This window comes from Genypterus blacodes, unplaced genomic scaffold (genome assembly GCF_046128005.1).
Source record: "Genypterus blacodes isolate CSIRO-AG114 ecotype Tasmania unplaced genomic scaffold, CSIRO-AGI_Gbla_v1 ptg000002l_1, whole genome shotgun sequence".
Lineage (NCBI taxonomy): Eukaryota > Metazoa > Chordata > Actinopteri > Ophidiiformes > Ophidiidae > Genypterus > Genypterus blacodes.
Window position 1 is genome coordinate 1603113 of NW_027466816.1, and position 27995 is coordinate 1631107.

General features: G+C 41.9%; 1 protein-coding gene across 8 annotated transcripts; it reads left to right on the forward strand.

The window, feature by feature from the left end:
• On the forward strand, positions 1-27786 carry camk2d1 (calcium/calmodulin-dependent protein kinase (CaM kinase) II delta 1). Of its 8 annotated transcripts, none has more exons than XM_076152472.1 (18): positions 1-281; positions 1258-1352; positions 7534-7593; positions 8357-8411; positions 9380-9445; positions 10322-10394; positions 13877-13979; positions 15519-15602; positions 15976-16070; positions 16592-16714; positions 16819-16902; positions 17742-17784; positions 18335-18375; positions 22837-22885; positions 25303-25378; positions 25463-25557; positions 26624-26857; positions 27064-27786. In XM_076152472.1, the coding sequence occupies exons 1-17, from the start codon at positions 220-222 to the stop codon at positions 26854-26856; spliced, it is 1437 nt and encodes a 478-aa protein (XP_076008587.1). In that variant the 5' UTR covers positions 1-219; the 3' UTR covers position 26857; positions 27064-27786. The 8 variants fall into 8 exon arrangements, with proteins under 8 accessions (XP_076008587.1, XP_076008909.1, XP_076008504.1 ...); XM_076152794.1 differs by having other exon boundaries at positions 18338-18375; XM_076152389.1 differs by lacking the exon at positions 10322-10394 and adding an exon at positions 11223-11295.
• The last annotated feature ends 209 nt before the right edge of the window (positions 27787-27995 follow it).

The window sequence follows — 27995 nt, forward strand, 5'->3', positions numbered from 1 at the left end:
GTCGGTGTGAAGACGATCACAACATCAGGTCGCGACGTCCCTGTCAACTTCAGAGTGGGCGGACGGGAGAAAACGGGAGCTCTTCACCGGAATTCGCGAACCAACCTCCGTGGAATTTTGATTATCATTTATCTTTTTGGTCCCGGGCAAAGGCGACAAGTGTCACTTTGGGAAACATTGGGGAGAAGGAAAAGCGTTTGTGGTCGAAACATCTCTACCATGGCTTCAACAACCTGCACCAGGTTTACGGATGAGCACCAGCTGTACGAGGAGCTGGGCAAGTAAGTACAGCCCGCAAGTACTTTTATTAAGTATTTTGTTCGCTCTTGTAATACTTTCTACGCTCGCGCCCAGCTCACCTGTTCACACCTTTATTCAGTTGTGCGCGTGCGGACGCTACGTCACACTGACTCCAATTCACCAAATCTTTACGTTTGCTTTACATTAACAAGCTTTGAACGCTTTTTCATTAACAAGGAGCAATCGATCAACTTTATAAACTTCTCAGATGCTCCGTAATTTACAATCGATCAAGTGTTCAATCAAACGTTATCTATGTTGCACAGTTCAAACGTTGGCTGCAGCTCAAAGTTCATTCAAATCAAATTGGAATCAAACCAAAAACCAGCGGAGCACAAAGATCAGAAAGACACAAATACATATGCTGGTTATCAATAAGGTGTTGGAAAAGATCAATACATGTAAGATCAATATAACGGAAAAATCTGATCAATTATGAATCATGAAAAGGCATAAAAACCGGGGATAATAATATTTAAGAATAAATATCGATAGATATAGAATGGATTCAAAATCAAATTGAATCAGTCAGATTCAGGAAAAATAAAATACAATGTGGTAAACAGTAATTTGTCAGATCATACAGTAATACAGGAGAAATATGTATATAGCGTATGTATAGTTTTTATATTAGAAAAAAAAGCAAAAATGTTATTAAAATATTGGTCCAGACAATTGGATGGAAGTAATTTGTTTTTCTATGAATTAAAAGCTAGAAGAAAAACAGTTTAAAGAAGGCAGTAAATATCTTGTATAAAAATATACAATTGAATAAAATGGCAAAACCAGCAAAAAGAAAGAAAATGTAGCGATAGCATCCCTGAGGAAGTTACCTGCCATGACAACACAGGCACCATCTCAAATGGGTCCAAAAATGTATTGTGCTTGAATTTGTGTAATTAGACAGGATCGCATAAAATATTGACTGATCCTGAATTTCACCGTTGCATCCTGTAGGGGGGCTTTCTCTGTGGTGAGGCGGTGCATGAAGATTTCCACCGGGCAGGAATACGCCGCCAAAATAATCAACACCAAGAAGCTGTCGGCCAGGGGTGAGTACATGCTAATGCTGAGTATTACCTCAGGAAGTCCTGGGGACCAGAATATTAAGCTATGGTGAAGAGAATTCCTAGCGCCTTTAGGCTGTTCATTGTTTTCCGACTGGCGGGCTGTGTTTGGCCGCCGTGATGTCCTACATTTGAGTTGGTCTCTATTTGGCCATGTCGCCTGCATTGATGCCATGATGTTCACGCTTTGATGCTTTCGTTGTGTGTTGGTTTCTGCTCTTGGCTTATTTACGCTCGGTCGCTTCGCGCATCTCTGGCTGATCCGATATTCTGCCAAAACCACAGAAAATGAGGAACCATTCAGATTGCATTTTGGTCTGTTTGTCATAGTTTATTCCCCCCTGTGTTGTTTCCTTCCACATTAACACATAGCAAGTTCTTCCGTTTTCGTCTAGAGCTTTGGACTGGTTGGGAACCATTGGTTGCGTGCTTCTGTAAAGAATAAATCTCCCAAACTGTGAGTGACTGAGTGATTTCAGTCAAACTCAGTGTTCAGGTTGTTCAGGTTGTTCAGGTTGTTGAACCAGTGAAGAACCCTTCACATTCTGGTGCAGACCGGCCACATGGCAGCCCTATAATAAGCACTTTCACATTTTGAACCGTAAGCCATAGAATCAACCCCCCCGCCCCCCCCCCCCCCGGATTCACATTTGCCCATCTAGTTTGGAGATGGGCAAAGATGAGATGAGATCAAAACAGTAAAGAAAATCAAAAAGTTAACCTTGTTTTTCGACTAAGCCCAGAAGAACCAAAATGTTACAAGTTCATCTGTGGATGGTGAACAACCTACACACTGAGCTTCATTGGTCTTGAGATCCTGCTAACAGAAAAACGGAACTGAAACCATCCTGTAACCTCCTTGAATTGCTGCGCTCTGCTCAGCAGCTGTGCACAAAGGCATTCTGGGTCGACTCTCTCACCAGTGAACATGGCCCCAATGGGCTTCGAGCCGACAAACGTGGGCAGGCGAGCTTGAAGAGGCCCCGCAGAGGCAGACACAGATTGGGGGGGGGGTTTCCTTACGAGAAGCTGCACGAAAATAAGCAGAACGCACCAGCAAATGTGTCAAATGAGACGACTGACGAGATGCAAACCACTGAGCTCATTCAAACGCACGAAAAAGAAATTGTTAATCATCAAAATAGTAACATTTTGTTCTGTAAATACAGGGCTCACTGTTACGGCTGTTATGTTTGTATCAGCATGATAGCGTTCGACGGGATGTAAACAAAGTATGGCCGCTTTGTTATGTCCGTTAACATCCAGTTCCATTCATTTAAATATCCGATCCTCTGCTGTGGTGGTATGGAAAGGTGTCAGCTGGGCACGAGGGGAAAGCTGTGGCTCCAGAGCTGAGGGGTGAACACGCGTGGCGAAGGAGAGGACGAGACGTTGATGAATACTGAGGTGTGTGTGTGTTTAGCCTAATATCTCAGCTGTTTGTACAGAGTGAAGGCCAACCAGAAAAACTGCAAATGATTGATGCGCACATTTGTGCTGGTTTCTCGAGGTATTAAGTGCAACGAGCAAACCTGTGCCGCATTCGGCGTTGGGTCATTACAGTCATTCATCAAACCCCAAAATGTCTCCTCAAAAGGCCCTGAACAAATTGGTCTGCTTCCTTTTTAAAGCAACATGAAAGCAAATTTAAAAAATGATGCAATGAACCAGACAGTTTGTAAACATCGCAACGTTTGAAGCGCTTCCTTCAAAATAAAAGCTGGGACAAGAAGCTAAACATTTACCCGCTGCATTTTCCAGATGTGCTGTCTGACAGTGAGGGGAAAATTAGGCCGCAGTTAAATGTTGACCCATAGTGGAAATGATCACTTGGCAAATCCAGCAGACTGTGGAAAAGCTTGCTACCATTTCTGGAAAATACCTGAAGCCTCTGCATGCTTGCTGAGAGCGCTGCATCCCCATGGAAACAAATGAGATGGGGATCTAAATATAATCTGTGGGGTAACAGAGGCATCGGTCTATTTAAGAACACAAATGCACACAGCTCAGACACTTAAATGCTTCATTTAATGTCACTGAGCCCTAAGTTACAGCGAGACACGTAAAGGAAAAGAGGCGATCTGAGCCTCGGTGATGAACAGGAAATGTACATCCAAACCCTCTGATGTTGTATCATTGTGTAGATTTTTGTGGTTCTCTTACAGGTCTTTGAATGGACCCTTATGGGGGGGTCCACGTTATTTCTACTACTATTAATACCATTTGTTTTCACGACGTCCTGCATGTATATCACCACAACACTCTCTGAGCTACAAGCTGCTGACTGATTATGGTTTGGTACTGAGTATGGTTTGCGTTTCTGTACGGGCTGCATCTGCTCTGCCTGTGCAGCAAGGGATAATTGAGGTTGTGTCACTCCACTGTTCAGATTAAACGCCTCCACTTCAGGGTGACTCACTTCTATAAATTCACTGTGTGTGTGTGTGGGTGTGTTTGTCTAAAGTCAATATGAACCTGGAATAACAATGATTTACGTTAGGGTCTGCAAGCCTCTTCTGTTCCAGTATTCAAATACTCGATTACACTGATGGGGAATCTGAAAACAAGTACTGAAATGTTTGGCCACCAAAACTGTTACATTTATCATCAATACTCACAAATGAATCGGTCAGAGAGAAGAGGTCACGACGGGAGCTTCAAACTGGGAGGACCGGTGGGCTCTGTTTACGTTGCTCATGGCAGAAACAAGCTGTGAAAGGCTCGCTAAAGCACAGATGTTTGCCTCTTATTTACTTTGTGTGGTGACGCCTCACAGGAGCATTTCAGAATGATTTTAGAGGTGTGTGTGTGTGTGTGTGTCTGCGTGTGTGTTTATAATCTGCCATGTTTTTTTTAAATCCCAGTCTCGCCGCTGTCACTCCATCATAGCGCCTCCCCTCCTCCACAGATGGATGGATTATCTTCTCTGACCTTTGTTTCCCTTTCATGCATCTGTCAAAAAGCCCCTAGGGACACGAGAGGTTTGGACAGACGCCATCTGGCGAGCTCACCGTCTCTCGCCGTGGGCTTAGATTTAGCCTCAAACGCTGCCGGGCTTCACACTCACTTTGCATTCATCTGCACAGGAGCTTGTTGTTGTTTGGGAAAGTTTATCTGAATCGCAATTTAGCCACATGCGCCTACCAAACTGTGGTCTAATCAATAACCTGTCAAATGTAATCACCGAGACCGAGTCATGAGTCAAGGACTGCTCGGCATTGATGGTGGTATGAAGGTTGTTTACTGCAAAAATAGGAGCGGTGGTGCGACTCTGCAGGCTTTCTTTTGGTTCTGGATCAGATCCCATTCTAATCAGTTATATATCAGGAGAGGCGGAGGAGACTGAGATGAAAACAAGTGAAGGTAAACAACAAACATGTTGTGAAGAAAAGATGAAAGCGGGTGTGCGGCGAATAAATAAAGGTCACCAGCAGGCGGTTGTTGCCCTGAGCCATATATGTGACATTTATATGACTGGGTTTCTGCCTCATCGGGTGGTTTTCCCCTGGCACGACGGCTTCCAGAATCTGTGCAAACACGAGCTCGCTAAACGGGTTTTCCCACCACACACATGTTTGATTCTCTAAACACCAGTGAGGACCGTTGAAAACAAGTACCTCCACTGCTGATGCTGCGGCCGTTCTCCTCATTAGGTTCATTATACAAATAATGTAAATCAATGCAACATTTCAGTCAAGGAATTCCAGTTATTTCAAAACATTTACCTCAGGTTTTCTCTTGGATTTTCAGGAAATTTGCGTCTGAACTTTCTGTGGTTGTTTCTCTATCAGTTGTCTCATTGTGTAGATGTTGTGGTTCTCTTACAGGACTGTAGGTCTTTGAATGGACCCTGAAGAACGCATGTTAAAGCCTCTAAATGCTCCTCTTCATGAAGCTATATGTTTAGTTAGGTACAAACATGTTCACCTATGACCTCTGACCCTGAAAACGGTGCATGTTTTTATGGATCTCTATCCATTTGTAAATTCTAGATCCCTAATCCTAACCTGGACAAACGACAACAGTTTGGACGATAATTTCATGTAAATCACAACATTCTGAAGCTATGCATGTCACTTTTAGCAGATGAGATTGATTCAGTTATAGGTAAACATACACATTAGATAATAATGCAATGCCTCACTGCATGTTTCTGTGTTTTGTATAAATGCATACGAGCCTCACGCCCTAAATAACTTCAGCTTGTTTCGGCTTGTGACTCTTGAAGAAAACAGGTTGAGACTAATCCAGAGTGAAAAAAATGTTGGAATGTTATCAGTTGTGCAGGGGTTAAAAGACGACATACCGCCTGGCTGGAATGCAGGTGGAGAGAAAAGTAGATTTTGGGATTTACACTGATGTCTGCGTCTGCCCCCATTAGGGGCGTGGTCAAAGTGTAATCCTTCAACGCAGATGGCAAAAAAATTTCCTGCACAAAAAATGGTAAATGTGACCTTTTGCTTGCTGACAGGCATGAGTAGCTCTACCCCCGTGAACGCAGTGATCGATCAAGCTACCTCCTCTAGTGCCATAACGTTGTGCAAAGTCATAAATTCTGGAATTGAAGGATTGAAGGATGATTAGGTTCTGATTAGGATTGAGTTCTGATGATTAGGGAGGCAGTAGCTCAGTGGGTAGAGCTTCCGCCTGGGAACCGGAGGGTCGCTGGTTCGAGCCCCTGCCGAGGTGCCCCTGAGCAAGGCACCGAACCTCAATCAATTCATCATCAATTGCTCCCCCCTCTGCGAAGGGTGGTAATATAATGTAAGTCGCTTTGGATATAAGCGTCTGCCAAATGATCGTAATGTAATGTTCTGATTTGATTTGTTCTTGTCTTCGCCCTCCATGAAATGCCACTGTGTAAACCAGGCGAAACCAAGCCTGAAGAACTGATAAGAAATATGGGAAACGTTGGTGCGACACTAATGCCTTTGCGGGTGTGTGAGAGCATTGAGGGACTTGAACCCACAGGCATCAGATGAGCAGCCAGGCGTGCTGCTTTACTCAACTTCCATCACTGCAGCGATCAGGGAGGCGGCGTCTCGTTTGATCAGTCGGACGTTTTGAAAATAGCTGCTGCCCTCCTTTCCATGGCCTGATGGTGACGTCCTGAAGCTCAACCGGGTTTCCTAAATGGGCCACAGAATCACAACGAGGACTGAAGTTTATAATTGAGACAAATCAACACATGGAAAGAAGCGTTAGGGAGGCAGTGGCTCAGTGGGTAGAGCTTCCGCTTGGGAACCGGAGGGTTGCCGGTTCGAGCCCCTGCCAAGGTGCCCCTGAGCAAGGCACTGAACCCTCAATTGCTACCCCCTCTGCGAAGGGTGGTAACTGTAATGTAAGTCGCTTTGGATAAAAGCGTCTGCCAAATGATCGTAATGTAATGTAATGTAATGTTAGCTGTGCAAAAGACCCGAATGTACAAACACAACAATGTACATCAGCAGGCATGGTAGCGGTTTGCATGTCTAGTTGGACTCGATCCAGGAAAGAACTTGTAGCATGTGGCCGGCCTGATGGTGGCGCTGTTATTGCCACTTTGTTATTTTGCCACAATATCAAAATTCCACATTATGGTCACATCTGTCCTTATGGGCCCTTTTTCTGCTACTTTTTCCATCATGTTTCGGCGTTATCGTTCGGTGCGACGTTATGAACATTTATCCATGAAGAGTCAAAGATCAGACTTAAAAACAAATCGTATCAAATCTCGCCTTACCTCACACATACAATGTTTAGGTGATAAGATATGATGAGATGTAATTCCCTTTCACGTACCTTCAAACGTGACGCCCAAGGGAGGAAAGTGAGGGAGAGAGTGAGGATACGGGGAGCAGGCAGCCCTCACACCGGGTGTAGCAGATTGGAAGGCTAACGTGGTGAATTGGAGTGAATGCCGGCTCAGTGACCGGGATTACATCCAGGAAGTAAGTGTGCCCTGTTTTCCTGGTGAGGATTGCAGACGGGCGGTTGAGCGCTTGCAGCTGGTTTAAGCTAGGCTGAGGTTACGATAAAGGTCGCACGCTAGCATTTGATCGGGATGCCGCTGATTGGTGATTCATTAGCATTAAGAATAAAATGTGGCCTGCACAATTTGGTGAAAAATCATATACAAGTGGTTGGGTGGAGACATTGACTCCTTGTTCTCTCTGTTTGTCTGCAGATCACCAGAAGTTGGAGCGAGAGGCCAGGATCTGCCGCCTGCTCAAGCATGCTAATATTGGTAAAGTTATCAGCAGCAATACTCTGTGTACATACTTGAAAATAAGACAACAAAGTCCAAAGATCTACCTGTCTGTTGGTGTGAGACCTACAGACAGGTAAGATCTTTGGATGGACCCTTATAAATCTGTGTACACGTAATGCTTCTTCATCGTTTATTCACACCTGCACAAAGTGGTTTTCATGCGTGTGCCGATCAGCTTTTGGCATGTAGCGGCGGTCTCGTGATCCTCTCCGTCTTCCAGGTCACCGTGGTAATGGATCTCTCCGTTGATGGTGAAGACGTCGGGGAATCCCAGCTGGGACTTTGCTTTTTTCAACCATCTCCCAAAATTCCAGACTTAAATCTTTATTTAGTCGAGGAAATGAGAGCAACCAGGAGCTTGGGGCTTGACAGTGATCACGGTGATCAGCGCGTCACATTTCTGAAGGCTTCATGAGGCCCGAAATACAACAAAATGTCACCAGTTTCAGGTCATATACAAATTAGGTCACTGACTGATATTTGGTGTTTGTTTTACAGGTCTGCGTCGCTTCAACACGATAACGTCGAGCTTTTATTGAGGTTTACATGTGGACGCTGTCATATATATGTATGTGATGTATGTAAGGCTTCTCACTCAAGCTAATTTGCAGCTCTCATCCCCTGATGGAGATGCATTAAACTCCAAGGATGAAACCAATAACAACATGACATACTGTATGCTGTACGTAAGGCAACACACTGCTAATGTGAATACACATATTTTCTCCCCCCCCCACAGTGCGTCTCCATGACAGCATATCAGAAGAAGGATACCATTATCTGGTCTTCGATTTGTAAGTAGACTTTTTTGGTTGTACACATCACAAGTAGTGAACACTTAGCTTTATTGAAGCAAATAACACAACGTAAAAGTTCACAAAAAACACATCGGTCCACCTGTACGCTGCATCCTGTCACATGACGTTGCATCCTGTCTTGCAAAATTTCCAGATATTTATGTATGCATTTGAAAACACTATTTGTCTCATTTTCTGCCATCTGATTTTTGAATGTGAATTTAAAAAATGAATACTTTTTGCATACATTGTCGTGAGTTAATTGGCTCTCATCAGTTTCACCTTAAAGCAGTAAGTGCCGGCTGCTGCTATGCTTTGGACCTGCCTGTCTTTGTGTTCCCATGGTGACTTTAAGAGCAGTTACGTGACATATTCCAACGCTTTGGAAAAACACTCAGGACTTGAGGAACATGCTCAAGGAAATGCGTGGAAAGTCTGTCCAGCTGAATCAGCAATGCCCATATACTGTACGACCATATATGGTGAAATGTATTATCGTAATGATGTAACCGGTGGGGCCCCCAAAGAATGACTTAATGTTTTTGAGTCTGTTTTGTGAGGATTCAGCGTCAGACACAGGAGTGAGAGTCTGTGGTTGTGGAGTTTAACGTGGTTTTGCCCTCTGCTGGTTCAACAACATGATTTTTTATAAAATGATAATAATAATGAATCTAATTATAATACAATCTCAGTATGTGTATCTATCTCTGTCTGTCTGTCTCAAATGGGGTCCAGTTAAATGGGGAAATGAGATGTTGAATGTCATTGACTTGTGTTATTTCACATTAAGTTCCAGTTCTCCTCTTTAATTTAGGCCTTTATCCACGTCTCTGTGAGTTCTACCTCTACATAATGTTTTGAATTTTATTAGGGCATATAGGCGGAGGTTTGACCAATCCTCTGTTTGCATAAGGGGTTAATCATCTCTTTCCGTCTGTTGGTCACTCTGTTTCCTTCTCCTTCAGAGTTACAGGCGGGGAGTTGTTTGAGGACATTGTTGCCAGGGAGTACTACAGTGAAGCAGATGCCAGGTCAGTGAGTAACAAGCATTTCATGTCCAAACTCCTCCTCTATATGTGTCTACACTTCATTCTGTCTATTGAAGCGACACCCGATTTTACACATTTTAGTGATCTTCTGAACTCTCTGTGGTTGGTTCTCTGTCAGCTGTACCATTGTGTAGATGTTTGTGGTTCTCTTACAGGTCTGTAGGTCTTTGAATGAACCCTTATGGATCCATGATCACGTGTTAAAGCCTGGAAAAGCTCTTCTCCATTAACTTATATGTTTAGTTGGATATATACGTATAAACATGTTCACCTATGACCTTTGACCCTGAAACGTCTGTACGTTTTGATGGAGCTCTATCCTATCGTAACTTCCAGGTGCCTTCTCACATCAGCCAGCAGCTCGTGTGATCACGCAAAGAACAACAAGGCCAAATAGTTGCAGTGATAACACAGGAGCAAGAACGTTATCTGGACGCTTATTCTCCTGTAGCGAGACGAAGAAGTATCGCCTCATTTATTTACCTGAGGTGGTACTTACCCATATCGCTCCTCTTCAAATCCCGCGCCGCGCCCCCCCTGCAATAGCTCTGCGCCCCCCACTTTGGGAACCGCTGCATTAAGCTTTTAGTGCAGCGTGCATAACGTCTATCTAAGAAATAACAGCATGGATCCATAGGGGTACATTGAAAGACCTACAGACCTGTAAGAGAACCACAAACATCTACACAATGATACAACTTACAGAGAGTTCAGACGTACATTTTGTAAAATCGCTGGCGTGTCACTTTTCCGCTGTCAGTTTTCTTTGTCTTGTTTCGTTTTCTGATATTTACCTGTTCTCCCTCTTCCTCTTCTTTGTGGTCCCAACCCGGTGTCTTCCTCCTCCTCCTCCTCCAGTCACTGCATTCAGCAGATTCTTGAAAGTGTAAATCATTGCCATGTTAACGGCATAGTGCACAGGGACCTAAAGGTTAGTGAATGTCAGTGCTGACGACAAAAAGACTCCGCCACCTCGCCACTGCTTGATCAATTAACCAATAACCAACTTCCGCCTCCTCTGAAACCAAGCCCCCTCCTCCACCAGACACGCTCCCCCAGCCCTCGTGAATGTAGTGAAATCCGCTTAAAGCAGAGCATTGTGGGCAGTTTGGCTGCAGAGGAGGCAGCCACGCCACCCACCACAGACATCAGGGCACTAAATGCATGTAGTGTCTCTCCGAAACCACTGTGAGGCGCTGACCTGAGGAGGAAGATGATGAGGAGGCACAATAACGAACGTTTGTAGCTTTAGATACGACAATGGTCTATAAGTAAGAGACTCAATACTTGTTGCTACATCAATGTTTACATATCACTCATGTATTTGCATTTTTAAATTGCAGTATGGACAAATAATTGAGTGCATTACTTCCGTGTTATTTGACACAGCTTAGACGTTTGCATAGCTGGGAGGCTCAGGTAAACGGCCATCTTAAGTCATCGTAAAGTTTGCCGCTACCTTCCTGTCCTCCGCCATATCTTTATTGCAGACATCTTCCTCCTCTCTAACAGGGTCTGGCTTCCGGTTGGCCAGGAGCTAACAGCGCATCTGTTTTGACGCTCGGGTGGAGAACTTGTTGATTTCTAGACAGCTGGCAACTGTGGCAACAAAACTCAGCATTTTTGTATAGCAGAAATGCTGCAATCCGTTTTGCGAATGCGGCCGCCGGTTCCCCGAGCGCCAAAGCTAGCTAAGAGCCACAGACTAATGTGAGTGGTAGCTTGTCACTAACACACATCCCCTGGTGTTTGCATGCAGTCATTGCATTCAGCAGATCCTAGAAGCTGTGCTCCATTGCCACCAGATGGGCGTGGTCCACCGTGACCTGAAGGTAAGCAGACACGGCAAAGAGACCAACAAAATCACTTTTGCTTGTCCCTTTCTACTCAGTCCTCTTGCTTCCTTTGTCCTCTTTGTGTCCCTGTTTTTCTGACTGCTGTGATTGTTTTTCTTCACCGCTTCCAACTATTCAATGTCAGGTGTGAGCTGGCACAAGTGAAGTGGAATACATGCTACAAGTTAACATTGCAGATCCTGATCTGATTTCTGACAAACCAGTTTTTTTTATGGTTCATAAAACCAAATGGGATTCTCCTGTAGTGCGACGTTTGTCCAGGACGTGGTTTACATCGGGGTCACGCCCTTTTCAAATCAGAAGTAGTAAATGAAAATTGGTTTTGAACTGGTTTTGTAAATTTGCAAACGGAAAAGGTCATTAATTCACAAAAGTTAATTGAAATGTTTTTGCCTCGGTTTGGGTGCGAGTGTTAGCCGGTTAACTCAAAAGATAATTTATGTATTTTTATGAGGATTGTGTAGCGGTGGGTCGTGGGCCAATGTTGTAGTTGATTTGGATGAAGATCATGATTGCAGTTTTGAAGTTATGACATTTTTAAACCTTATTTTTAGTCCATAGACAACCATTCAGACTGCTTGTCCTGTGTTACAGGTTACAACTAGATGGTAGCAGAGGCTAAGGCCATCAAACCAAAACATGGATCACTGAACACATAAACATGTAGAAAGGTTTTAGATGGCAGAGGAATATCTACTTTACTTTAAAGTCACGTTTTACAGCTGTTTATCTTGAGATTTTCGCCAGCTTTTCTTCGTATTGGTCACTTTGCCAAATTATAACAACGTAAGCAAGTAAGTGTCATTTTAATCGAATGATTTAAAATAAAAAAAATTAAGTAGTTTAGATAAAAGTAGTTCAGAAATGATTAATTGGGACACAGCTAGAAATGTGTCCCTTTAGGTTTTTGTTCCACATCTGACAAACTCATCATCAATTATCAACCAGGCCTGATTTCATGTCTGTGTCGACTGATCCAAGCATAAAGGATGTATGACGCTGAACCCCGATATAAGACTCTGGCGACATGAGCAGCTAAACTTCTGTGTTAAACAGTTTATTTTGACCAAACTTTCTGTTTGTCGTGGGCGAATGTACTTTGATATTGGATGAACAAAACAAACGTGTTGTTTTTCTCACTGCACTTTCCTTCCATCTCTCCGATTTGCCAATCAAATGAGCCGGGTGTGCCTGAGCTTTGGTTTACCTTCAGACCTAATAAGCCAGGGTTTTGCATTTTGCTCAAAGCCATCTCCCCGAATGCTGATTGGCCGTTGCCAGGCAGTTTCCACAGTGTTTCCTTGCTGCGGGAGTACAAAGACAAAACAAATTCGAGCAAAACAAATGAGCAGAGGCACTATGGAAAGCACCCGTGTGATTTATCAATGTAATCATTTTGTGTAGTTTAAAGCTTTTTATCTCACATCTGTCATGCAAACATAGAAGTATGGCTCTGTGAGTTTGCAGATTATTGTGGAATAATGCTTTGTGCAATGCAGCACTAACTTAAAACCACAATTTGCAACCTATAGCACCTGGCTGCGTTGTGTTTTAAAAAGCTACAGTATGTAAATTTATGAAAAAAACTGTACATTTCCAGAATTTTCTGAAATCCCTGTTACATCCCGACTGAATTGGAATCAGGGAAACATGTTTTCGTTGCACACGCTTCAGTGTCCACACTTGGATTCTCCTTCCTGGTTGTCTGGTTGGTTGCAGCAGCGTTGGGTGGAGGGCAATGACTGCATTTTGTTGTTTAATGCCTTTAACCCTTTATCGCCTCTTTCAATTTTGCCTTCCTCTCCTTAATGCTTCCTCCTCTTACTCAGTCTTTGTCCTCCTGCATGTCCTCCTGATGCACAGCTGCTCCACTAACATCACAAGCAGCACCCAAGCACACACATCTTCTCATATGCATATCTTCAGAGAGTCATCAACCCGGCTCAGAAGATGATTGACTGCTCATTCTCCTCTTTGGGGGACATCTTCAGCGTTCTTAAAGACCCATTCCATCCCGGACATCACCTGTTTGACCTGCTGCCCTGACAGACTAAAAAACTGTTTCTACCCCAGAGTCATAATTGCCCAAAACTCAGCCTAATACTGATCACTTTTGAGTTTGAGTGTACGTTTACAAAGGGCAACCAATTTAAAGATGTGCATTTCCTAAAGATCTGCAATTTTTATCTGCTGGATTTATATATATATTCAGATTTTTTTCACTTTTTATTTACCATTAGATGTATTTTGTTTTCCTTGTTTGATTGTGTGTTTTTGCACGCGACTCAGCGACTGTCACATATTTTGTTGGACAACGTTTGCAAATCCAAATGAGGGATTCTGTTGTATTCTACAAAGTATATCAAAATGTATTTCTGGCCACTCTGTTCGCTAGCATAGCAAGGACCACATCTCCCAAACGCAGTGTGACATTGGTAGCTAACGTTGTTACTCAGTACAATACCTGGAATTCCTGCCCGTCAGTAGCGATTAGGAGAGCTGAAATTCTCAGTCCTGTTTACTAAAAAATGTTCTGTTGGTGTTCCTCTACTTCAAGCCGGAGAATTTGCTCCTAGCCAGCAAGTTGAAGGGGGCGGCGGTGAAGCTGGCAGATTTTGGCCTTGCCATTGAGGTGCAGGCAGACCAACAGGCATGGTTCGGTGAGTACACGCATGCATTTTCCAAACTAATTCTGCATAAAGTGTCTGACTTTTTCTGAAACTTGTGTGTGACCAACACAGAAGAAGAAGAAAAAGAAGAAGAAGAAGGACCCTCCCAGAACAAATCCTAAAAATATGCAAAATATAGCATAGGTCCAGGTTAAAAGTCCACATTCTCCTGGAAAAAAGTGAGGACTCAAGTGGTCTGAAACGGACTCCTGAACACTTTGTGGGCACTTATTCTGGTCAAAAATGTCTAATGTTTGTAGGGGGCCCCTTTAAGAAAGTGAGATAGACTTCAAACCAACTCAGCTACTGTATGTGTCTGGCGGCCAAAAGGGCACTTGGCAAAATTTCAGACCCTAAAATGTGAGACTCCAAACAAACTCAAATCCTGAGGCTTCATAAGGCTATAATGTGTCAAAATGGCTCAGAATACATTCTACATGTATTTTATTTGTATATACAATTCCTGTAATCAAACCATTTGATATTTTTTGCTGTATTTTCTCTTGTTCATTCCTCTGTTAGCTTTTTAGCGTTCACCATTCTTCCGTCAGCATCCTTTCGGAGATATGGTTGAGCTAATGAAGAAATGTGAAACGATACCGTTGACGTTTTGTTTCCAAGTATCATATTTGATTAAATCTCCAAATCAAATTAACACAACAATCTAATCTTATCATCTTGTGCCTGAGTTGCTTTAAGTTACGGTTGGGAGTGTATGACCGTTCACTCTGCTCTCTGAAGCTTAGATTGTATGAACATCAAGCCAATTTCTCCTCGCTAATCCCCAAAGAGAGGGAAAATAATTAGTCCAATCCCCCAGCGTCATATGGAACCAGATCGTTCTGTTTTCCAACTTACTAGTCGTGCTTTGCCAAAGGGTCTGTAGGGGTACTATGAGGTTGTTGCAGAAGTAGGCTGCAGTGCCCCGGTTGTAAGCTGAAGATGTCAAATTCTTACTCAAAGCCCAACTTAGCACACATGCATAGTTTCCCAAACGCAGACCAAATGAGCAGTGTGATGTAAGTTGTCGGCCTTGCATACCATGTAAGGGATTCCAATATATTACTCTCTGCACGCTGCATCAGTATCAAGGTATTTAAATCCCGTTTGAATCAACAGCTAGACGGAACTCTCCGTTTCCGAGTTTCTGTCAGGTCCTTATGAAGAAGACAGAGGCATCATAACCCCTTATAAAATGTTAAAACCATAAATAAAAAACAGAAAGATCTAGAAACAAATGTGGTCTTTCACTGACTAACTTAATGTACCTAACTTACCTTTCCACCAAAATGCAAGAATAACGCTCACTGGGTCACAGTCTTTCTGTTTTTGTTTAAACGCTGAGAGCCTTAGAAGTGAAACTAGCTTGCTTGGAACATTTGGGATTGTGTTCAAACAATGATATAATGGTGCTTAGATTAACAGATTTTTACTTTAAATGTATGAAGCAGCAACTGTTGAGACCTGTAGTGATGTGTTTGAGAAGGTTTTTAGATATACGTTCACTGTATAAATGTGTGTGTGTTTCAGGTTTTGCTGGGACTCCAGGGTACCTGTCTCCAGAGGTGCTGAGGAAAGACCCCTACGGCAAGCCGGTGGACATGTGGGCTTGTGGTAAGATGCCCTTGACTCCCTGCAATGTTATCTGTCATTTCCAGAGAAATACTGAAACAAATGCCAGACTGATTTGATGAAGTGAAGGAAGCCACGTGGAGCTGCTGCTGCCACACAAATGTCACAGCCAATAAATGACCTTTCCTTCCCACGCAGCATCAAAAGCCTCAACGCTGCTTCAGAAAATCACTCAGAGGACAGAGTGAAAGTCTGGTTATCGAATTTCCTATTAAAATAGAGACAAGAAAGATGTTAAATAGCTAATTCCCAAACTCAACAAACTGCAAGAGTTGTCAATATTTGAGGCGCCTCTCGCTCAGCATTGACATCAGCTGACAGGAGTTGGTATTGCCTAAAAAAGTGTGTTTTGTAGGTGTGATCCTCTACATCCTGTTGGTGGGATACCCTCCTTTCTGGGACGAGGACCAGCACAGACTCTACCAGCAGATTAAGGCGGGCGCTTATGACGTGAGTTTTTTTTTTCTTCTACTAACTTTGTCGCCCTCTAGGTGTGCCAGATGGTAGTGCTTGAAAGGTCTTGAAAGTGGTGAACATTTCTAATCCTTTCAGGTTTCAACACAAAATTTCATACTTGACTTTTGGAGAACCCCTTTAAGGGGAACCGAGAAATGTTGTAACAGGTGGGGGTCAGGTAAACAGGAAGCAGTCATATCTCACCAAATGCAAATGTAAGCAAAATTGTTACTTCACTTCTGTGCCAGGACCTGACTGCACCTAGAATCATACTAACAAAGCCAACGGTGACTAACTCGCAGGAATTGAAGCTGTATTTTAGCAATGCTTTGGCAAATCACCTGGTAGCCGACTCTTCTTTTTTTATTTATTGTTGACAGATGTAGCTCTGTAACCGCTCTCTGTACTCTTTTTTTACTTGCCAACTGCTCGAATTGGAGGAAGTAAAAATAGTGACAGATGACTAAAGTGGACAGATGCAACGTCAATGTTTGATTTGATGTCTTTGCTTGCAGTTCCCTTCTCCTGAGTGGGACACGGTTACCCCAGAGGCCAAAGACCTCATCAACAAAATGCTGACCATCAACCCAGCCAAGAGGATCACTGCCACCGACGCCCTCAAACACCCGTGGATCTGCGTATGGCTCAAACACTCCCCACACAAAAACCACAGCCAAGAGTTGTATTGAGCAGCACGACACACACCTGCATTTCTTAACTGCATTCATCTCTGTGTCCATAGCAACGCTCGACTGTGGCGTCTATGATGCACAGACAGGAGACTGTGGAGTGCCTGAAGAAATTCAACGCTAGGAGGAAACTCAAGGCGAGTGAAGGTCCTAATCAGATGGATGTGAATGATCACATGAACACATCTGCTTTGATCGTGGAATATAAGCTTTAAAACATTAATGTCAACACGATTATGTCAGCTTTAGAAAACATATACTGGGAACAAGGTGAGAAACCCACTATGGGAATTTCAATCAATGTTTTTGAAATGATGCATGTTCTTGAGATGGAGTCATTGAGTGGGTGGGTGCAGTATGAGTTACTGCATTATGGGTAAAGATATACGGTAGCTCTCTGTTGTTCTGTTTGAGTAAATGAATCTGAAGTTGTGTCTCTGTGTCACACTCTGCCTTCTCCTATTTGTTTGGCTCATTGAATATTGGTCAGATTTGCCAGTGGTTGTCACTTTAAATCCCATCCCTGCTAAAGTGTTTTTGTGTGCTTAGATTATTTTGAATTGTTGTTCAACAGCAAACCGAGAAGATGGGTTTCAACGTCACACAGTTTCCATGTCAGTGTGAAGTCTGCATGCTTAGCTTAAGCCCAGAACCTAGATCAAGGTACATATGTGTGAGGTTCAGTTGCCCAATGGGTTACTATGTGACACAGCTTCCATGTCAGTGTGTGATTTCAGTCCAGGCTAAGCTCAGAACCTGTTGTGCGTGTCTGGCAGGTAGACAGCAGCTGGTTGTTGTGTTCTGTTTCATAAACCTCTCCTTACTCAGACAGAATAACAGGGAATGACTTCAGCCAGAGTATAATAAGTCATAACAGGGCAAGTCATAGTAAAGTAAATCACTGTATAGTATTTATACTATGATTAACAATGTACCGTGAAAAACATTTTTAGTGGATTGTTTTGTCTCTCCCCAGGGTGCCATCCTGACGACGATGCTCGCCACTCGCAACTTCTCAGGTAGAACCGATCCCGTTATGGTGAAGAGTAATGGCTGGTGCTCTCATTGTTTCTCAGTCCTTTCAACACATTTGAGTCATGATATCTATGTACGCGTGCCCTTATTGTTTACTTTTGTTCCTCCTCCTCCCTCTCTTGCGCGGTAAATTCATTCATAAGGTAAGGTAATACTGAACAAACAACCGAACCCTTATCGTCACAATCCTGTCCTGCATGTTAATCAACTAGTTGGCGGTCATTTTCTGACCGACAGAACCTTAATCCCCCCCTCTCACGTGATTTTAACTCCTTCTAACTTCCACAAATCAGTTTGTAGGGAATGTGATAACAGAAGACAGCATGTGCCAGACTGACTCACGTTTTGTTTCATCTGTTCACCTTATTTGCATTTTCCACTGCTTCCAATCCCAGCAGGGCCCACATGAAGGCTGCTAGTAATTGGCCAGCCTTGTTGTTGTTGTTGCATGTTGTGTATGTGTGTGTTTGTGTGAGGTCAGTGTGTGAATTTATTGCCAATTTCTTTACTTTTGTCATCTTTGTTTCTCTACAGCAGCCAAGAGCCTGCTGAACAAAAAAACGGATGGTGTCAAAGTGAGTTCTACTTTATCCATTCTGTTTACATTCCTTGTATAGAAAACTTTCATATATTTATGTTGTATGTACACGATATCACATTGTAACTTTGCAGCTTATCAATAGCAGCAGCTTGTTGCTTCTTATATTGTGTAATGCTTGACTTCATCTCAAGCATTGATAAGATAAGATAAAAGTTTATTATCCCGAGGGAAATGACTGCAAATGTGCAACAGTTATAGTACAGTGCAGAATGAAACTAGAACAAATCACAAAACTAGTGCAATATAGAAAACATGCAAGAGTGCATGCAGATAATAAGTACAACATAATAAGAACACACAATAAGGGGCGAAGTACATACACTCGGGGAACAGTACATGACAGTACAAATACATGAGGAGGACAAGGGTGCAAAGTGCAAATGTGCATCTGGCTATATAACCACAGCATACGTGTGTGTATATATGATATACAGCAGCGTGTTGTGCGACATACTTGTGCGACATACTACAAAGTCACCCTGTATAAAAGTGATAGTGGGGGGGGCTCAGATCCCTATGACCCCACTGTCCCGACCCAACCCGAGGTAGATTTATTATAAAGTCCGATGGCCACAGGGAGGAAGGATTTCCTGTGGCGTTCAGTAGTACACCTGGGAGGAATGAGTCTGTTACTGAAGGTGCTTTTGTATGAGGCCCAGCACCTGGTGGACACCACACACACTCCCTCGTTGGAAGGTAGGTGATGGTGGGAGTCGAGCCCAAAACTGTCGTTCATGTCACAGTTGGCACCTCCCAGTGACACCACAAAGGAGGCACTGTTTACTCATGTACTGTATGTGTGTGTTCACGCATTCTGCCTTTCCTCCTCCCTTGATTTATAAATCTGTCAGTCAATTTCATCCTCATTATGGATATGGATGAGCTTCACCAATGTCCTGAGCAACACGCAGCATTTGAAGATTTTGTTTCCGTAAAATTTTCACTGAAGTTATAAACGCATTCAAAATAATACTTCGCTCTTTGAATTTAATGGAATTTAAGTTAATTATTTAGCAGATGGCAGCATACAAGGGTAGTGTAGTGTGTGTTCTGCAGCCTACTACCTGAAGGCAATTGATATTTCCATTTAGTGGAACGTCACAGTATAATAAGTCAGTAGATAATAGTATAGTGCAGTATGTTTTAGTGTAGGAAGTCATTATATAGTATTGTGAGCCAAAATATATAGCGCTATGTCATAGTATAGTAAAGTACGTCATAGTATAATAACTCATTTTATATTGTCATAGTACGACAACAAGTCATAGCATAGTACCACATTATATAATAAGTCATGGTATTTGCCATCGTAGTATTTTGACTTATAGCATAGTCATTCATAGTAATACTCATAAAGTAGTATAGTGCAGTAAGGCATAATGGAGTATGTCATAATATACAGAACAGTAGATCATAGTATAGTATGGTACATCATAGTATAGTAAGCCACAGAAATGTACAGTAAGTCATAGTCTAATAAGACATAGTACAGGCTAGTAAGAGTTAGTATAGTTACTATGCTATTCTTACTAGCCTATGACTTACTGGACTTTACTATGATGTACTATAGTAAAGCCCAGTAAGTCATAGTACAGTCCAGTACATCATAGTATAGAACATTATGTCAGTATAGAATATTATAGCAGGTCATGAGATGTTTGTTGTGATTTGGCACATATAAATAAAGTTGAATTGAAAAGTATAGTAAGACAAAGTATAGAAGAGTAAGTCATAGTATTCCTAAAACATTCTAATGTTCTGTATCAACTGTTCCATACTAAGTCATAGTATGGTAAATCATAATATACTCACAGGAATACTATAGTTAGACATAGTACAGTACCTCATAGTTTAATTCAGTAAGTTATAGTAAAGCAAGTCATAGTATAGTGCGGCAGTTTATTATACAGTATAATAAGGGCTCTTATTATTATTTTTGTCTTGTGTTTTGAACATACTGTCTCTTGCGTTTTTGGAATTTCAATAAATCTAAAACCATCAGTTAAAGTATGAGACCATCTTTGGGTGGCAGTATGCTACAGTAAGTCATATTTTAGTCCAGCAAGTGAGGCGACAAATGTCGTCAGTGCGTCCACAGCGCCTCCTGGTGGTGATGCAGACATGGTTGATTATGGGGGATGGGGGGTGGGTGGGGGTGCTAAGATAATCTGATCTATAAAAGGGCGGCCCTGCTGGAAAAGATTGGGAGCCACTGGTCTATGACATTTTTCCACAGCGGTTTAATGAGAATAATGTAACAGTTTTCCTCCATGCCAGCTCTCTAAAGACAGACTGCTTACTCTGTCCTGTCCCATCCTTCTGCCTGTCTGTCCATTCTGTTCCTCCAGATCAACAACAAGGCCAATGTGGTCACCAGTCCTAAAGAACCTGTCCCCACTCCTTCTCTGGTACACTGCTCGCCAGCTCGCATGCCCGCCCGCATGCCTGCCTGCCTGCCTGCCTTATCCATACGTCCACACGTTTGATGGCATCTGTTTGACTGTTTGACTCCTTGTCACATCAATGCTGTCGTGGTTTTGTAAACTCAGATTTCCATGTGCGTCTTTGAGTTGTTTTATTACATTGCAACATTGCTGTACGCTTTGTTGTTGTTGTTGTTGATGATGATGATGATGGCTGTAATGGCGTCATTGGGGCTCTGGGTCATCAGTCATAGCCAACATCACTCAATCAATAAGGTTGAAAGTATACCTATCCAAGAGGAAATGCTCCTCAGTGCTTCAACCTTTAAAGTGGGGAAAAGATCACTGAGTTGAATGCAATTAAGACATTGACAGCAAATTCAATAATTTTACCCTGTCTAAGAAAATTGAAATTCATTGTAAAACAAAAATAGAAATTGTATACATTTATAAGATACTGTACACATGATTGCTGTCATGTGTTTGTTTTCATAGCTTCTGGTCAAAGATGAACTGTGGACAAAGTACAGGTGTACAGCAAACAGCAGACTACCTTTGTTACACTTGTGTCATGATTGATTACTCAAGCACATTTCAGAGTAACATATATATTTGATGGCTCTATTTTGTGTTGTAGTTATTTGGTGGAAAGTAGTTTCCTGTAGGTGTTGTAGTGAAAGAAGTGGCATCTGTTTCCCAGGAAAGGCTAGCTAATTTTCCATACATCATTGGATTCTGATGTATTGCCTTTATTGGAGTATGATCACATTTTAATGTGCTTGTAACCGTGCTGTGTGTGCGTGTGTTCAGTTTTTGCTGTTGTGCGGACAGTGATCTATAATACTTGGCCATCTCCTGTGGTAAAAGACGTTGTAGCGCGGAGTAGTGATCACATTCTTCTGATTTTCTTTCAAGCATTTAATTCTTTTTCTCTCTCTGGTCCTTTTTTCATTTTTCCTTTTTTAACACTGTCCTATCTTCTGAGTCCCTTAATTCTGTTTTGATATCTCTTTCCACCGTGCTTGTGAATTAGGAACCCCAAACCACCGTTATCCACAACCCAGCTGATGGAAACAAGGTACCGAGTAGACAAGAAGCTGCTCTGATACCTATAGTTCGTCGGTGTTGTGTGTTATTTAACATAGAAGCTGTGTGTCATTTCTGAATGCCATGTTTGTATGGAATTTGGCATCATTGGATGAGAGACAATGTGGTAAGCCGGTTCAGTAGATGTGAAGGTAAAGTCGTGGTGACCTCAGCATTGTAAGGTTAAAAAATGACTTGTGCGCATAAACTTGTGCATTACATTTAGGAGTTTAATACTTCAATTTTATGTGTAACCATTTCTTTAACAACACTTCAATATCTGTACACTAATGCATGTGCATTAGTGTACGAGCATCGAGTCCATCTGATCTCTCTGATGTAATGCAGATCATTTGTAGGCGATGGCATGAAGTCGCACGTGCATGCTTGTGTCTTTCGCTTTGTGCAGTGACATGACTGTGACACACTGAACAGCATTGGCAATGAGTGAGTGTGTGGCATCTAGAAGCTTACTTGAACAAAGCTTTTAGTGGTTTTAGTCGTTTACGTTTTTTTATAGTGGAAATATATAATCTATAATAGGTTAACGTGGACTACTGAAATATTGATATTGAAGGGGGTTAAATTGATTCATCTTACATGAATGTCCCAATTATTTTGTGGCTGTGATTAAAGAGACTGCTGGTGAAGCCAGAACCTCAATCAAAGTTTGGTAGAAAGTCTTTTCTGGTGTCAAGCTTGAAGGGGCTTTAACATGTGTTTCACGGATCCATATGGGTCCATTCTATGGACTATGGACCTGGTAAATGAATGGCAAAAATCTTGTAAATCATATCACTTTATCATAAGCTGATAAAGATGACATGAGCTGCTGCATAAGTGGTAAACAATTGTACCGATCTCCACCACGAATAGAATTTTGTGTTTTTCTGTTACTGAGTTATGCCTCATTTGTTGTTAAACAGGAGTCCAGCGAGAGCGCCAACACCACCATCGAGGATGAGGATGTGAGAGGTATGAGTATTAAGTTGATATGCATATTAAGTTTGGGAAAACGATGTTGGGATGAATGAGCTCAGTCATACCCTTCTTTTCTGTTTTAGCTGGTTTTATTTTTCATTGTTTTAGTTTCATATTCTAAAAAATGTTTCGCCTCAAAAGAATCAGCTGTGTCTCATTTCATGGGATCACATCCTTGCCTGCAGAGGGCAGAAGATCCGAGTTGTTTTAGAGTGAAACAAAAACTCCACAGTTTTGTGAGTTGAGTGCTTGGATGATTCAGTGGTTTACTCCGCATGTGGCGTTCAAATCTTTTTTTGTATTGTAGAAAAAACAACAACTATTGTAAGTTAAAAAAACACAATAAAGACAAAAAATTAAAAAAAGACATCTGGAATGAAGTTGTAATGTTACCAGATTAAACTTGTAATAATTCCAGAAAAAGTTTTTTTCGGATTTCAAGGAGATGTTTCACAAAAATAAAGTCGACATCTTTCACGAAAACTCAATTATGACAATAAGTTAAAATGAACAAAACTATTTCAAACAAAAAGTAGAAATGTCATAAGCATAAGCATATGAATCAACAGCCCCTCCCAAGAGAGGAGCCAGACTTCTATCACCAGGCAGATGGTCTCATGGTGCATCAGAGCTGATCTGAGGCAGCTCAAGTTTCCAAAGGAGATTGCAGTGACATCGCTTAGGCCTGACATTGTGGTGTGGTCTGAGGCAAGAAAAACGGTTCTCCTAATGGAGCTGACAGTTCCATGTGAAGAGGGGCTGGAGGTATGAGCCGAGTTCAAGACCAAGTACTCCTTCCAACCAGCTTCCCTGCACTCGGCAACCAAGTCTGTCACATACCTGTGGAGGCGGGATGCAGCAGCTTCGACGGCTCCTCCACCATGCATCTGCTGCATGAGATGGGAGTCACAGAAGCAGAATTGCGCAGAAAACAGAGAGCTTCTGGTTATAGCTGAGAAGGACACATGGGAACTGGGGGCCAGGCAACACCTAGAGCTTCAGCAAGGGAACAAATTCCTGCCATTGCTCTGCCATCAGGAGATGTTCTGGGGAGCAAGTCATCCATGACTGGTGGTCCCTAGCTGATGACGCAGCTAGGCTATGTGGTGTCTACCAAGGGAAGAAAGCCCACCAGCGGGGCACACCAGAGGGGCACCCCAAGGCACTGGTGGAGGGGCAGCAGGCAGACCATCAGCCTGTACTGTTATCTAAGAATAAAGTCTTTTTTTAAGTCGTAATGTTACAAGAATTAATCAGAGTAGTTGGAGGAAAAAATTGTGCTCCTTTTTTTCTTTATTTCCCGGATTTGCACATAAAGTTTAAATATGTTGCAGCCATTCTTGTTTTGAGGAGATGCAGGAAGGATTTGCTGGTTGTAGCCTGGTAAATTGCTATACTGCATTGGAAAGATCCACCTAAAATTTCATTAAGCAGCGATGAGACGAGACACAACTCAAATATTTGAATGTCATCAGCATTTTTTGGGTTTGCTCTGTGGACTTTGGTTTGCAAATAGCAAAGGCCGCATTAAACTAACAGAAATTTAGCTGAGTCGGCTTTTCTGTGAAAAACAGCCAGTAACAGGAGAGTATTTATCCACACTGCTAAAGCTGTGTATGGGCATATTTGTCTCAAACCAAGAGGGACAATCCAGCAGAACACATGTTTCCCTGGCTAGCAGTTTATTTGTTACTCTTAGCATCTTTTGACGTAATGAGTTGCCACGTCAGCGTTCAGTTACCTGGTAACAGTAGCGGACTTCAAGTTGTCGAAGGTAGGCTGTTGGAGGGCTGTCATGATCGATTATTTTGAAACGCGATTAATCAACTGATTATAAGTCAGGGATGTCTGGATGTGGCGTTTGTAAATATCAGCACTGGGTGAAATTTAGTAAAAGTACAACTATTTATTGTTTGCATCCATTGTTTTCTAGCTAACCTACTTAGCTTGAAAGGTAATTTTTATCCTTTCTTTGTCCCTGAATCTCCCAATGTTGTGAGTTCGGTTTAAAGATATTAGCGCCGTTTCCATTCACTTTATTGTGGGTTTTTTAAAGAACAAAATCAAAAATGTGTGAATAAGTTTGAGGATTTTGCTGCTCTGTTAAATAAGTTGTGTGATGACATCACACTATGAAAGCAAATGCTACATTTTGCCATACATGCAACGTTTTTATCACATTTGAAATAAAGACAAAGAATATATCCAACAAAAACAAACAGACAGTTTGTGGAAATTTGTAAAACATTACCGATAATTTCTTACATCGAAATTTTTCACTGACACACATTGCTTGGATGGAAACCTAGCTACTGTTCAACTCTTTCACCTTTGATGGTTGTGGTTTTTGTTTATGCCACATTTTCTTTCTGCATTAATGTTTAAAACTGCAGCAATTTTCTCTGTTGCAGCTCGTAAGCAGGAGATCATTAAAGTCACCGAGCAACTGATCGAAGCCATCAACAACGGGGACTTTGAGGCTTACACGTGCGTTCTGTCAATTTAATTTGCATTTCTGTAAATTATTGTATTGACTATAAATAATTAATACTGAAAATTACGTTAATGCAGGAAGATATGTGACCCTGGTCTGACCTCTTTCGAGCCCGAGGCCTTAGGCAACTTGGTGGAGGGCACCGACTTCCACCGCTTCTACTTTGAGAACGGTAAGATATTATTGTGGTTTTAGTACCGTACTGAATTATTGCTACACATTTGAATGCTAACTCTGCTTTGCTTATGGCGCAGCAGCAAAGAAATCTTTGGTTCTGATTGGCCAGAGTTTGTATTCAGATATCCACGCTGCCATAGTTGGCAGTTGGTAATTTGACACGGAAAGCTGGAATATGTGTCACACAAAAATACAGGATTGTTCTAATTATTCTCAAGTCTCAAGAAGTCAGTGTTGCCAACTTAGCGACTTTCTCGCTAAATGTGGCAACTTTCCAAGTCCTCTTGGCGACTTGTCTTTGTCAAAAGCTACTAGCGACAAATCTAGCGACCACACTCAAATGCTCTCTATGTTCAGCAGCACATATCTATGTGCATCAGAGTACATCAGAGTGTAGCAAACTGAACCTTTCTTTATGCACTTTTGTCTCATTACTCCAAGGCATGGACTGTGAATAGTTGAATTGTTGGATTTTCATTGAAGGAAATTTATTTTATTTTGGTTCTGTGAAGAAAAGGTTCCGATTGAAAATTAACTTGAAAGGTTACAGATAGAGAGAGGCATACAAGTATTTTATTTATTTATTTAAATGAAAATAAGAAACAAATGCCACTGATGTATCTCTTGTTTGAAAATCCATTTCTCATGTCTTTAAGATAAGAGATAAGATAAGATAATCCTTTATTCGTCCCACATTGGGGAAATTCACATGTTTACAGCAGCAAAGTAGATCGTGCAAAGCAATAAAGGGCATTAAGATCAAATAAGAGCCTATTTATAATAATAAGCTGTGCTTGTTCCAGACTTAATGTTTAAGCTAAACATAAGTATTTTTCCATATGAAAAAGTTGATCATCATATATCTGGAGAGAAGGGAAAACATGCACAATTGTAGTCCATTTTTCAAGAAATATGGAGTCTGGCCCGCGACTTAGTCCTCAGATAATTAGTCACATTAAACGTAACATAAGAAACTAAACGCTTTGCATTCCATAACCATAATCAAATAACGCCTGAGCACTGAATGTTCCGTCATTTATGTGAAGTGTTTTCCTCTCCAGCTCTGTCCAAAGCCAAGCAGCCCATCCACACCATCCTGCTCAACCCCCATGTCCACCTGATCGGAGACGAGGCGGCCTGCGTGGCGTACATCCGCCTCACCCAGTACGTGGACGCCAGTGGCATGCCTCGCACCATGCAGTCGGAAGAGACGCGGATCTGGCATCGGCGTGACGGCAAGTGGCAGAACATCCACTTCCACCGCTCGGGATCCCTCACTGTGCCAAACAAGTAAGGTGACTGAAGACTAAAGGAAGAGGGTGAAGAAGGGAGGAAGAAAGCAAAGAGAGGAGAGGGCAAAGAGGGGTGGAGTGAAGTGAAGAGGGTAGGAAGAGAGGGAAGATGGAGAAGAGGGAAGGAAGAGACCTGGTATTGTAGTTCTTACTCTGTATTGTAACATTATTATGTCTTATTATTGATTATTGTCTAATATTGGTTTCAGCTGAGGATGACGCTTGACTCCCGACAACCTCCAGCAGCTGAAAAGGCCCCGCCTACCAAGTGTCAATCAGATCCTCAGCCAATCCCTGTCAACCATCGGTGTGTTGTTTACATATCGACCAACGATTACTGTTAATGTCAAGGCAGAAAATGTAAAAGTCTGCGTGGTTTTCTAGTGAGAATGTTTTGTTGACATTATCTTTTTTATGTTTCACATTTTGGTCGCTTTTAGAGTACTTGTCGATTTACGATATACTGTGTGTAAAAGCTTCCAATGACCGGCCGTTTTTACATATTAATATTGCACATGTGAATATCAACGCTCTTGTGATGTTTTGCCTTTTGGCACAATGACCAATATATCACATATCTGGTTTTTTTTAAATGGAGATTTTCAGATTCACACCATTAAACTTTAGGGGCCATGCTGGTGTTCATTTTGTTATGTGTATCCTCAACTAACCTTCTGCAGTACGATGGAATCTTATTGACACGTCTTCTTTGTTTAATAGGACTACTTTAATACGACAAGGGTTCTCAAGATACTGAACGCTAAACAAATTTGAGGTTATTTCTTATTCTTAACAACAGGTTAACATCATGAAATATGTTCTTTAAATTCATTTTTTTAACTAACAATAGCTTAATTTTCACAGTAATGAGGCAGAAGTAGATTCTAGTAAAACTCTGAAGTCTTTTGTAAAAAGTAAAAGTGTCAATTCAATTTGTATTGGTGTCCTTTTTTTAAAGTTCATTTTGAGAATCCTACTAACTACATACTTTAACAGTCACGCAAACCTAAATGTAAGTTTTACTACGACAGCCTGTAGCGGCGGGTGATAGAATGTAAACCTGAACTGCTTTTCAAGTCACACCGGTCACGTTTTCATGAGATTAATTAGCTGAATTGTATCGACTCTGGTTTTCTTTTTA

Coding starts and splice junctions, on each gene's coding strand:
- camk2d1 (XM_076152472.1), top strand. CDS start 220: ATGGCTTCAACAACCTGCACCAGGTTTACGGATGAGCACCAGCTGTAC. Junction 282..1,257: donor CTGTACGAGGAGCTGGGCAA/GTAAGTACAGCC, acceptor TGCATCCTGTAG/GGGGGCTTTCTCTGTGGTGA. Junction 15,603..15,975: donor GGTGGACATGTGGGCTTGTG/GTAAGATGCCCT, acceptor TGTGTTTTGTAG/GTGTGATCCTCTACATCCTG.